Source organism: Ranitomeya imitator, chromosome 1 (assembly GCF_032444005.1).
Source record: "Ranitomeya imitator isolate aRanImi1 chromosome 1, aRanImi1.pri, whole genome shotgun sequence".
In the NCBI taxonomy this organism is placed as follows: Eukaryota; Metazoa; Chordata; class Amphibia; order Anura; family Dendrobatidae; genus Ranitomeya; species Ranitomeya imitator.
In genome coordinates, this window is record NC_091282.1 from 1,145,821,014 (window position 1) to 1,145,834,031 (window position 13,018).

Sequence of the window (13,018 nt, forward strand, 5' to 3'; positions counted from 1 at the left end):
AGTAAACCATTTACCAGTGGTTTTGGCACTGTGAGCAGGTGCCAGGTCGTGCTGAAAAATGAAATCTTCATCTCCATAAAGCATTTCAGCCGATGGAAGCATGAAGTGCTCCAAAATCTCCTGATAGCTAGCTGCATTGACCCTGCCCTTGATGAAACACAGTGGACCAACACCAGCAGCTGACATGGCACCCCACACCATCACTGACTGTCGGTACTTGACACTGGACTTCAGGCATTTTGGCATTTCCTTCTCCCCAGTCTTCCTCCAGACTCTGGCACCTTGATTTCCGAATGACATGCAAAATTTGCTTTCATCAGAAAAAAGTACTTGGGACCACTTAGCAACAGTCCAGTGCTGCTTCTCTGTAGCTCAAAAGTGGCTTTACCTGGGGAATGCGGCACCTGTAGCCCATTTCCTGCACACGCCTGTGCACGGTGGCTCTGGATGTTTCCACACCAGACTCAGTCCACTGCTTCCTCAGGTTCCCCAAGGTCTGGAATTGGTCCTTCTCCACAATCTTCCTCAGGGTCCGGTCTCCTCTTCTCGTTGTACAGCGTTTTCTGCCACATTGTTTCCTTCCAACAGACTTACCATTGAGGTGCCTTGATACAGCACTCTGGGAACAGCCTATTTGTTGAGAAATTTCTTTCTGGGTCTTACCCTCTTGCTTGAGGGTGTCAATGATGGCCTTCTTGACATCTGTCAGGTCGCTAGTCTTACCCATGATGGGGGTTTTGAGTAATGAACCAGGCAGGGAGTTTATAAAAGCCTCAGGTATCTTTTGCATGTGTTTAGAGTTAATTAGTTGATTCAGAAGATTAGGGTAATAGGTCGTTTAGAGAACCTTTTCTTGATATGCTAATTTATTGAGACAGGTTTTTTGGGTTATCAGGAGTTGTATGCCAAAATCATCAGTATTAAAACAATAAAAGACCTGACAAATTTCAGTTGGTGGATAATGAATCTATAATATATGAAAGTTTAATTGTAATCATTACATTATGGTAAATAATGAAATTTAACACTATATGCTAATTTTTTGAGAAGGACCTGTAGCAGTCATCATATTATATAGCCTGTGTACTTACAATTGCTTATTTTGCCTTTCTACCAAGCTAATTCTTCCTATTTCTACGTAGACCAGAGAAAAGAGAAGTCTTTTGTCCCAGCATTTATCATTCCCCTCTTCAATTCCTGACCCAACTGCTCTACTCCTCCCCCTGCCTGGGACTTTTGCAGTGACTCATGACTCATACAGGGAAAATGTACTGTATATACTCGAGTATAAGCTGACCCGAGTATAAGCCGACCCCCCTAATTTTAAAACTGGGAAAACTTAATGACTCGAGCAGCAGCGACCGGTAAATTTCAAAAATAAAAATAGATACCAATAAAAGTAAAATTAATTGAGACATCGGTAGGTTAAGTGTTTTTGAATATCCATATTGAATCAGGAGCCCCATATAATGCTCCATACAGTTCATGATGGGCCCCATAAGATGCTCCATATTAAAATACGCCCCATATAATGCTCCATATACAAATGTGCCCCATATAATGCTCCATGCAGTTCATTATGGCCCCATAGATGTTCCATATACAAATATGCCCCATATAATGCTCCATGCAGTTCATTATGGCCCCATAGACGCTCCATATAACAATGTGCCAGATATAATGCTCAATACAGTTCAGTATGGCCCCATAGACGCTCCATATAACAATGTGCCCCATATAATGCTGCTGCAATAAAAAAAAACTGACATACTCACTTCTCGTCGCTGCCCGCTGCTCCTCAGCGTCCCGTCTCTACGCACTGACTGTTCAGGCAGAGGGTGGCGCGCACACCAATACGTCATTGCACCCTCTGTCCTGAACAGTCAGTGCAGAGAACGCGGAAGACGGAGCGGCGCCGACGCTGGAACGAGGGACAGGTGAATATGAAATACTCACCTGCTCCTGGCGCGGTCCCTGGCAGCTTCTCCCGGACAGATGGTCTCCGGCGCCTGCAGCTTCTTCCTCTGTCAGTGGTCACTGGTACCGCTCATTACAGGAATGAATATGCGGCTCCACCCCTATGGGAGTAGAGTCCATATTCATTACTTTAATGAGCGGTACCACGTGACCGCTGAACAGAAGAAGAAGGTGCCGGCGCCGGAGACCATGGGACAGGTAGGGACAGCGTCAGGAACGCCAGGAGCAGGTGAGTATGTGAACGTCGTCGCTCCCCCTCACCCGCCGACCCCCCCGCCTTCCATGACTCGAGTATAAGCCGAGAGGGGCACTTTCAGCCCATTGTTTTGAGCTGAAAATCTTTGCTTATACTCGAGTATATATGGTGCCTCATGTTTATACATAGAGCTAAGAAAGTTTCAGCTAGTTAATTTTTAATCACGTGATGTCATAGACCTAATGGAAGAGAATCATTACCTGTGTAGAAAGGCAAAATGAGCCATTTTAAGTACACAGTGCTATATAATATAATTATTTCAAAATATTAAGAGGATAAAAGTTTTGATGGGAGTGCTTCTTTAATAAGGTACAAATAAAAAAGTCACTATTAAAAATACTTTTATTACAGAAAAAAGGTGCAAAGCAATGATGAATCAGCCTCTGTGTTTTAATCTTTTTCTTTAAATTGTCATTATTGGAATAAAGGAAGAGCATGTTACCTCCAGTTGTATACTGCTGACCATTGGGTTCAATACTTCTGCCTTCAGCTTGCTCTATGAAATAAATAAAAATGGTTAGTTTCCAGCATATGTACAATAATATACACAAATTAACAAAAATAATTTATGGAAAGTGTAATGTGGTTTAAAATATCAGGGAATTACATTATACTTACATGCCATGGCATATTATATATAAACAGAATCTAATATATAGTACAGACCAAAAGTTTGGAGACACCTTCTTATTAAAAGATTTTTCTGTATTTTCATGACTATGAAAATTGTACATTCAAACTGAAGGCATCAAAACTATGAATTAACACATGTGGAATTATATACTTAACAAAAAAGTGTGGAACAACTGAAATTATGTCTTATATTCTAGGTTCTTCAAAGTAGCCACCTTTTGCTTTGATGACTGCTTTGCACACTCTTGGCATTCTCTTGATGAGCTTCAAGAGGTAGTCACCGGGAATGGTTTTCACTTCACAGGTGTGCAATGTCAGGTTTAATAAGTGGTATTTATTGCCTTATAAATGAGGTTGGGACCATAAGTTGTGCTGAGCAGAAGTCTGGTGGATACACAGCTGATAGTCCTACTGAATAGACTGTTAGAATTAATTTGTATTATGGCAAGAAAAAAGCAGCTAAGTAAAGAAAAACGAGTGGCCATCATTACTTTAAGAAATGAAGGTCAGTCAGTTCAAAAAATTGGGAAAACTTTGAAAGTGTCCCCAAGTGCAGTGGCAAAAACCATTGAGCGCTACAAAGAAACTGGTTCACATGAGGTTCGCCCCAGGAAAGGAAGACCAAGCGTCACCTCTGCTTCTGAGGATAAGTTTATCCGAGTCACCAGCCTCAGAAATCGCAGGTTAACAGCAGCTCAGATTAGAGACCAGGTCAATGCCACACAGAGTTCTAGCAGCAGACACATCTCTACAACTGTTAAGAGGAGACTTTGTGCAGCAGGCCTTCATGGTAAAATAGCTGCTAGGAAACCACTGCTAAGGACAGGCAACAAGCAGAAGAGACTTGTTTGGGCTAAAGAACACAAGGAATGGACATTAGACCAGTGGAAATCTGTGCTTTGGTCTGATGAGTCCCAATTTGAGATCTTTGGATCCAACCACCGTGTCATTGTGCGACGCAGAAAAGGTGAATGGATGGACTCTACATGCCTGGTTCCCACCGTGAAGCATGGAGGAGGAGGTGTGATGGTGTGGGGGTTCTTTGCTGTTGACACTGTTGGGGATTTATTCAAAATTGAAGGCATTCTGAACCAGCATGGCTACCACAGCATCTTGCAGCGGCATGTTATTCCATCCGGTTTGCATTTAGTTGGACCATCATTTATTTTTCAACAGGATAATGACCGCAAACACACCTCCAGGCTGTGTAAGGGCTATTTGACCAAGAACGAGAGTGATGGGGTGCTACGCCAGATGACCTGGCCTCCACAGTCACCAGACCTGAACCCAATCGAGATGGTTTGGGGTGAGCTGGACCGCAGAGTGAAGGCAAAAGGGCCAACAAGTGCTAAGCATCTCTGGGAACTTCTTCACTATTGTTGGAAGACCATTCCCGGTGACTACCTCTTGAAGCTCATCAAGAGAATGCCAAGAGTGTGCAAAGCAGTCATCAAAGCAAAAAGTGGCTACTTTGAAGAACCTAGAATATAAGACATAATTTCAGTAGTTTCACACTTTTTTGTTAAGTATATAATTCCACATGTGTGAATTCATAGTTTTGATGCCTTCAGTGTGAATGCACAATTTTCATAGTCATGAAAATACAGAAAAATGTTTAAATGAGAAGGTGTGTCCAAACTTTTGGTCTGTACTGTATATTAGCAAATTGCTCATAATGCAGTTCAAAGCCAGAGTATGGATGCATGTTACGTACATATACACAGGCAATATTGCTGGTACCTTTCTGGTAAAATAAGAAAAACCCTCAATGATCATTGAAATAACTTGAAACTGACAAAACTAATGATGGACAAAAATGATGGTACCACTAACTTAACATTTTTTTCACAACCTTTTTCTATAACTCTTAATGAGACTTCTCCACCGTCCCCAGGTATTTTGGCCTCCTCCTCATGAGCAAACTGCTGCAGCTGTCTCAGGTGTGAAGGTGCCTTCTCCAGACTATAGGTTTCAGCTACTTTCACAGATGTTCAATAGGATTTAGATTAGGACTTGAAGCCACTTCAGAAGAATCCTTTGTTCTTAGTCATTCTTCATGCTTTTAGCTGTGTTTTGAATCATCATCCTGATGCAGGACCCATGACATGCAACTCAGACGAAACCTTCTGACACTGGGCGGCACATTTGGCTCCAGAACGCACTCATAGTATTGAGATTTCATTGTACCTTGCACAGATTCAAGACACCCTGTGCCAGATGCAGAAAAGCAGACCAAAACATAAACGAGTCACCTCCATGTTTGACAGTAGGTACAATGTTAGAATCATTGAATGTTATAGTTGGAAGGGACCACCAGGGTCATAGTGTTCAACCCCCTGTTCAATGCAGGATTCACTAAACCATCTCAGACAGATGTCTGTCCTAACTCTGTTTGAGGACTTCCATTGAGGGAAAACTCATCACCTCTTGTGGCAGCTTGTTCCACTCATTGATCACCCTCACTATCAAAAAGTTTTTTTCTAATATATAATCTGTATCTTCTCTCAGCTTCATTCCATTGCTTCTTGCGTTTCCTTGTGCAAATGGGGATAAGGATGCTCCCTCTACACTGTGACATCCCTGTGACACTGTAGACAGCTATTAAGTCTCCTCTTAGCCTTCTTGTTTGCAAGCTAAACTTCCCAGATACTTCAACGGTTCCTCATAGTACATAGTTTACAGTCCGCTCACCATCGTGCTAGCTCTTCTCTGAACTTGCTACAGTTTTTCAATGTTTTTTTTAAAATGTGGTGACCAGAACTGGACACAGTATTCCAAATGAGAATCCTAGAACTGTGTTTGCCTTTTTTGCTGATGCATCACACTGTTGACTCATGTGCAGTCTGTGATCTATTAGTAAGCCCAAGTCTTTTTCACACTTGCTATGGTTTAGTTCTATTCCTCCCATCCTGAATCCTTTCTCTGTCTTCTCTAGTGTTAGCTATCCCTCCTAGCTTTGCATCGTCTGCAAATTTGATTAGTTTAACATCAGTTTCCTTATCTATATCATTTATAAAAATGTTGAACACCACTAGGGCCAGGACAGAGCCTTGTGGTACCCCACTTGAAACAATTTTCCAATTGGATGTGCAATAAGTTATTACCACTCTGAGTACGATCACTAAGCCAGTTATGAATCTGCCTAACCGTAGCCTTGTCAATCCCATACTTGGTCATTTTTTCAATAAAGATAGTATAAGATACTTTATCAAATGCTTTGCTGAAATTGAGATACACTATATCAACAAAATTTTCCTGATGCAATTCATCTGGGCCAGGAGATTTATATTAATTTACATTAGCTAGGTGTTTCCTCACCATCTGTCTGTTTATAGATAAAAGAATCTGCACTATTACTTCGATAGATCAGGTGATATTACATTTGCTTTCTTATAGAACACAGATGCAAAACATGAATTTAAAAGTTTGCCCTTTCATCATTTTTGATCACTTAACTCTTTTCATCCTGTAAAAATTCTATGTCTTTCTTTTCTTTCTATGCTTCAGTTTTGCGCCTGTGAACATAGAACTGCCTAAAAACTCCAGTTTTGTCACATCTGTCCAAAGGACATTCTAGAAGAAGCATTGTGGCTTTTCAATATGCATTTTGGCAAATTTGAGTTTCACTTTTTTATGATTTGCTTTTAACAGTGGTTTCCTCCTCGGTAGTTTTCCATGAAGTTCACTTTGGCTACGACAGGCAGATGGTGCGATCTGACAGTGATGTCCTCTGACCTTGGAGTTCACCTCTAATATCTATTGGAAGAGGTTCTGGGCCCTTTGGTTGCTATTAATATTATCAGTCTCTTCAATTTTCTTCTTGCCGACACATCCAGGTAGATTGCCTACAGTACCATTGACCTTAAGCTTCTGAATAATAAGTGCAACAGTAGTAACAGGGACATCAAGCCGTTTGGAGATGGTCTTATAGCCTTTCCCTTTAACATACTTGTCTATAATGGGGTATAAGGGGTATCATTTCTCCTTATGGAGAGTGATAGAGAAACGATACCCCTTAGAGCCCAGTCCAGAGCCTCTCACCTAGCCAAATCAGTTTTCGTGCATCGCACTGACGAGGGCCAACAGCCCGAAACACCGTGTCTGCGAATTGGGATACGGATTTGGCTTTTATCCTCAGTCATATTCTAAGTCATATTGCACGACTCGTTAAAGGGTTGATTGTGACTTGTAGGATCGCTACTTCCAACAGGTGGCGCTATAGAGTTTAAGTCCTCTTTTTCTCAGAAGAGGCAATTTGCGCATTGTCTATAATGGTCTTTCTAATCTTCGGAGAAATCTTTTCTTGGCTTTCTTTGGTCTATGTTCAGTGTGGTACACACCATGATACCAAAAAAACGGTGACTACTTTTCACCCTTTAAATAGGCAGATTGATGGATTACAAGTTTGTAGACCCCTGTGATGCTAATTACAGTACCCACATGTCCCTATGATCAATTTATTTTCAATCTTTTCTAGCTATAACATCATTTTTTCCAGACCATTTTCATTACTTTGTTTTTTTAAATGTTTCTCTTAAACCAAATATCAAAATAAATATCTGACTTTCTTTAGTTGATATTCAGTGATCATTGTGGGGTTTTCTAACTTTACCAGTCGGGTACCAAACAATTTTGTCCATGTGTGTAATTTTTTACCCACAAAGTATTTGTCTTAAATGTTTAAGATAAATTACTAGATAAAATACTTACTCCAGTAGAGGTTAAAGAGACAGAAAAGCTTTTTGATAGGGAGGATACTTCCTTACACATAGCGCTGGTTAGCCTAATGTATTAGAAGAGAAACAAACAATTTAAAAATATTTTTGGTATAATTTATTACCCTTATAAATAAAACAATACAAAGATGTATCTAATTGTGCAAATGTATACAAGTATTCAAGCGATAGAACAAGGTGCATAATGTGCTCATAGTCATATGGTGTGTCTATGTCGTTTCTTAGCTTCCTTCTCTCTAAGCATGGGTGTTAGTTTGGAACTCTACAGATCATTATGTAACATTGTGGCTGAGGAAGTCCATTGCCACCGAGTCATTAAGCAATCTTATCCAGTTCTTCGGCATAAAACTGCTTAAATGTTGCAAAATTTTTACTCAACTCACAGTTGCACAAATATTTTGTGACTTTTGACGGGTTTACGGCAATCCTGACCAGTTCCACCGACCTTTAAAACAAAGTGGTGTAAATTACACTAAAAATGTGTGCCAGCCCCTGACTGGAGTACATTTCTGTTTCTGGTGCATAGCAGCTGAAAGACCAGCCAAATTCATTGAGAGATGCACATCTTCATTAGTTTGGCGTATCTCACGCCAGCAAATTGTTTATTATCAAGACTGGCATACAAAACGCTAATCTTGATGAATTGAGCCCATATCTATACTAAGTGTGCCATGGTATTCACGGTGTGTCATGTAGTGGTAGCATAGACTATGATGCACACGATAAAAGAGTGGCCCCCCACTGGATCTTAGCCCATTATTAAATTGTAGTGATAATAGTTTTGGCCCTGATACTAACCCTGACCCTTGGTGAATGTGTAGCTCTATCAGAGGCGTCTAAGGCGGCAGGACGATACCTATTAACGATCTGACTGAATTCCATGTTACATTACCAGATACAGTATACTGGCCGCTATACAGCATTTCTAATACTCACTTGGCTAACACAACCGCTTGGTCTTTCACTGGTTTTTCTACATCTTGTCCATGCAGTATGAGTTCTGCCACTTTATGCAGTTGCTCAATGCAGCGAGCTGTAATTTCTGCCAAGTTTTCCACAGACCTCATGTATATATCCTGAATGTAAGGAGGAACAAACCAGTATTAGTTTTAGATTCTTATGAAATCAAAATTCTTTCTCAATTTTAAGAATATTTTGTAATAAGCATTTCATCATCAGCGACACCAGGACTCCCTTGATTCAACACAACCCAATTTTGGTCAACTATGGGTTATATAGTAATAACAGGATAATACTTTATAAAATGCAGTATGTTGTGCCTGTTAAAGACATTGGGGCAGTTCTCTCGCCAATCTTGATAAGGCCAGGTTCACATTGAGTCAATGGCAATGCGCTGACGGCATCCGTTACACAGCGGCACTAGCGCAATGTAACGGATGCTTCAGCGCACGCATTGACGACCATTATGTAGCGCATCGCTAACGAATGCCATAATCGGCATGCGTTAGCGATGTGCGTTTCCGGGTCCGTCACCGCTACGCAGATGCTATCGCGATCGCATAACGCGATCTTGGAAAAGGCACTAGCGTTGGTGCAGTCCGTTTAACGCATGCGTTGAACGGACTGCACCAACGGAATGTGAACCCAGCCTACGGAGGCGTTTTGGAGCAAGTGCTCTTGATTCATTATGAGGCGAGGCGTGCAGGGCCGTGCACCTGTATGTGTGCCTCGCCACAAATCTTACACCTGCTGGAGTAAGATTTGTGGTGTAGCAATCAACGTCACTTATCATGAATTTGACGAGTGGGGTTCATCAAGCTCTACTGCACCCTGGCGTCGCCTACTTTGTCAGAGCTGGGGTGAAAATAACGTGCGCCCATCATTTTTTTGCACAACTTCACGTTTGTGCAAAGAAAGAGTGACTCTAAAAGCTTTTTTCTTCAGAAATTTGTTGTAAAATCTTTGATGAATGAACCCCATAGACTATGGCCCCGATTCATCAAGAACGGCGTTGTTCACTCCACTCTCGATGAGGGTGCGTACTGGTGTCAGACATGTCTGATTCATTAGAAGCCATTATAAAACATGAACATGACAATTCAGCCTTAATACACTGTGAATAGAATTATTACACAAGTATCTTGAACATATCATTTTTATGCAGATTTTCTAACTTCATGCTGTAGAACCTTGAATGCTTATTGGATGAAGCAGATCAGGCGATGTGTCTTTGTGTAATGATGAGGATGAGGCTTAGGCTAGGGTCACATTGCGTTAGTGTAACCCGTTTAGAACTAGCGCTAGCGGGTTGCGCTAACGCAATGTTTTTAATGGGGCCGCGTCCTGGGGTCGCGGTAACGTCCCCGCTCTCGCAGATCCCCGATCTGCGAGAGCGGGGAACGGACCGCGGGCGCGCCTCGGACGCTGCGAGCAGCGTCCGAGGCGCGCCAGGAAACACCGGCGCGTCGCTAGCGCGTGCCGAACATGGCACGCGCTAGTGCTGCGCGTTCCCATTGCCGTGAATGGGCACGCTAACGGACGCGTTGCACGGCGTTAATTTCGCCATGCAACGCTGTCCGTTAAGCGCGTTCCCATAACGCAATGGGAACCCAGCCTTAAGGATACAATGCCTTTATTAAAGTGTGTAGAAATATTAGGCAGCTTGTTTTCCTCAGGCAAAATGGGCCAAAAAAAGATTTAACTGATTCTGAAAAGTCAAATATGTTATAAGTCTTAAGAGAGGTATGCAGCACTATTGAAATTGCTAAGCTATTCGGTCATGCATCTCTCAAGAAAGCCATGATTTTCATGCAGGACAATGCTCCAACGGGTGCACCCACTGCTCGGCTGCCATTAAGGGCCTTATAGAGGTTGTCCACTACTTTTACATTGATGCATCAATGTCTGATCGGATGGGATCCGGCACTTGGCACCCCTGCCGATCAGCTGTTATCGGCACCGTCTGGAAGTACTTACTTGCAGAGCTTGGCCGTCTTTTGTAGTGACCAGGGATTGATACTGCACATCACCCTCCAATTGATTTGAATATGAGGTGGATGTGTAGTACCCCGCGGTGGCCACTACAAGTAGACAGTCACGCTTCGCAAGCAAGTACTTCCGGACCGCAGCCGCCGGTGGTGGCGCTAATGACAGCTGATCAGTGGGGTGCCGGACCCCGGCCAATCAGACAATGATGCCCTATCCTACGGATAGGGCATCAATGTAAAAAAGTGGACAACCTCTATAAATATGAAAGAATAATGACATGACCCCTTTGTCACCTGACCTAAACCCTATTGAGAATTTGTGGGCCCTTCTTAACCTTCGTCAGGCTGCATAATTTTACAACGTTAACAGGCTGCAGAGGCACAATTGTACCTTCATATATATTTTATTGAAATTTGGCCAATATATTCTGGACCAAAACTGCAGAGATGTCACGAAATTTCAGCCCTCTACGGCTTTTCGAGAAAAAAAAAGTTATTGCAATTTTAAAACGGAATAGTTACAATTGTACCTATTCAGCCGGACGAAGGTTAAATGGGAAATTTAAGAGGAAGGAAAACAGCCACCTCTCTCAATAGTGTCTGGACCCTGGAGCGGTGGTTGGAGCTGCCCAAAAAGTTGTCAATAGATTAACAAACTGACAGACTCCATATGGACGGAAGGCTTATAACGGTTTATGAAAAGAAGGGTGGTTATATTGGTCACAGATATTTTTCGAGATGTCAGAAATTAAATTTTCGTACATCTTAGGCGGTTTTATTAATTATTCTCACTTTAACAATTGAAATGTCAACATTTCCATTTTCTGTTAGCTGTAGAAAAACCAAACCAGAAAAAACAAGGATCCCTAAAAAATAACTTTTAATCGCAGTAGTTAAAGATAGAAGACTTTATATATCATATATATTAAAAAAGTACAAAGTGTACCTAAAGAACCCTATAACGGACTACAATAAATCCTGCCTGTCAGTGGAGGTTGGCACCCTAATTTTCGGCGGTTGGTGCCCCCACTCCTCGACGGCTCACCCTTTTAAATCCCTAAAAAGGCCTGAAATACAGGAAACCTAGTGAGCCCTAAAGTACAATCCTATGCTGACAACTACCTACCAGTGGAGGTTGGCACCCTAATTTTCTGCGGTAGGCGCCCCCACTCCTCGGCGGCTGACCCTAGGGTCCCTCAGAGTCCCTATAATAGGGATAGACAAAAGATAATGTCCCACATACACCTCCGATACCCGTGAAAAAACACAAAAAAATGGAAAAATGAAATACAAAAAAAAATATTAGAAAGAAAAAAAGAGAGATCGATTGCTATCACAGTTATACATAGCAATATATGGTGGGTGTCACATATATGGTAGGTGTCACATAACAATATATACCACCACAGTAAATACCCTTACAGATAACTGGGTATAACGGAGTGTAAAGATATATCTTGTCCAAATTGGATTAATCTGACCAGCAAAAAATGCAAAAATAGACAGAATATGTAAGATGACAAAAATGTGTATTGGTCACACTACTCCCAAATTATCATAATATTCAGCAAGAAACAAGTGCTAAATGCCACCAAATAGCCTTTCAACAAGACACTGGATCCACATCAATGTGTAATATTTACAGTTAGGGCCAGAAATATTTGGACAGTGACACAATTTTCGCGAGTTGGGCTCTGCATGCCACCACATTGGATTTGAAATGAAACCTCTACAACAGAATTCAAGTGCAGATTGTAACGTTTAATTTGAAGGGTTGAACAAAAATATCTGATAGAAAATGTAGGAATTGTACACATTTCTTTACAAACACTCCACATTTTAGGAGGTCAAAAGTAATTGGACAAATAAACATAACCCAAACAAAATATTTTTATTTTCAATATTTTGTTGCAAATCCTTTGGCGGCAATCACTGCCTTAAGTCTGGAACCCATGGACATCACCAAACGCTGGGTTTCCTCCTTCTTAATGCTTTGCCAGGCCTTTACAGCCGCAGCCTTCAGGTCTTGCTTGTTTGTGGGTCTTTCCGTCTTAAGTCTGGATTTGAGCAAGTGAAATGCATGCTCAATTGGGTTTAGATCTGGAGATTGACTTGGCCTTTGCAGAATGTTCCACTTTTTGGCACTCATGAACTCCTGGGTAGCTTTGGCTGTATGCTTGGGGTCATTGTCCATCTGTACTATGAAGCGCCGTCCAATCAACTTTGCAGCATTTGGCTGAATCTGGGCTGAAAGTATATCCCGGTACACTTCAGAATTCATCCGGCTACTCTTGTCTGCTCTTATGTCATCAATAAACACAAGTGACCCAGTGCCATTGAAAGCCATGCATGCCCATGCCATCACGTTGCCTCCACCATGTTTTACAGAGGATGTGGTGTGCCTTGGATCATGTGCCGTTCCCTTTCTTCTCCAAACTTTTTTCTTCCCATCATTCTGGTACAGGTTG

General features: G+C 41.8%; 1 protein-coding gene across 4 annotated transcripts in view; it reads right to left on the reverse strand.

The window, feature by feature from the left end:
* The window catches only part of FAM114A1 (family with sequence similarity 114 member A1), a 136,738-nt gene that overhangs the window by 6,335 nt on the left and 117,385 nt on the right, over positions 1-13,018 (reverse strand). For all 4 annotated transcript variants that reach the window (XM_069744607.1, XM_069744605.1, XM_069744604.1 and 1 more), the window contains 3 exons: positions 8,539-8,678; positions 7,577-7,649; positions 2,676-2,729 (listed from right to left, as the gene is read on the reverse strand). In XM_069744607.1, the coding sequence (XP_069600708.1) occupies positions 2,676-2,729; positions 7,577-7,649; positions 8,539-8,678 (267 nt within the window). The remainder of the gene's footprint in view (positions 1-2,675; positions 2,730-7,576; positions 7,650-8,538; positions 8,679-13,018) is intronic.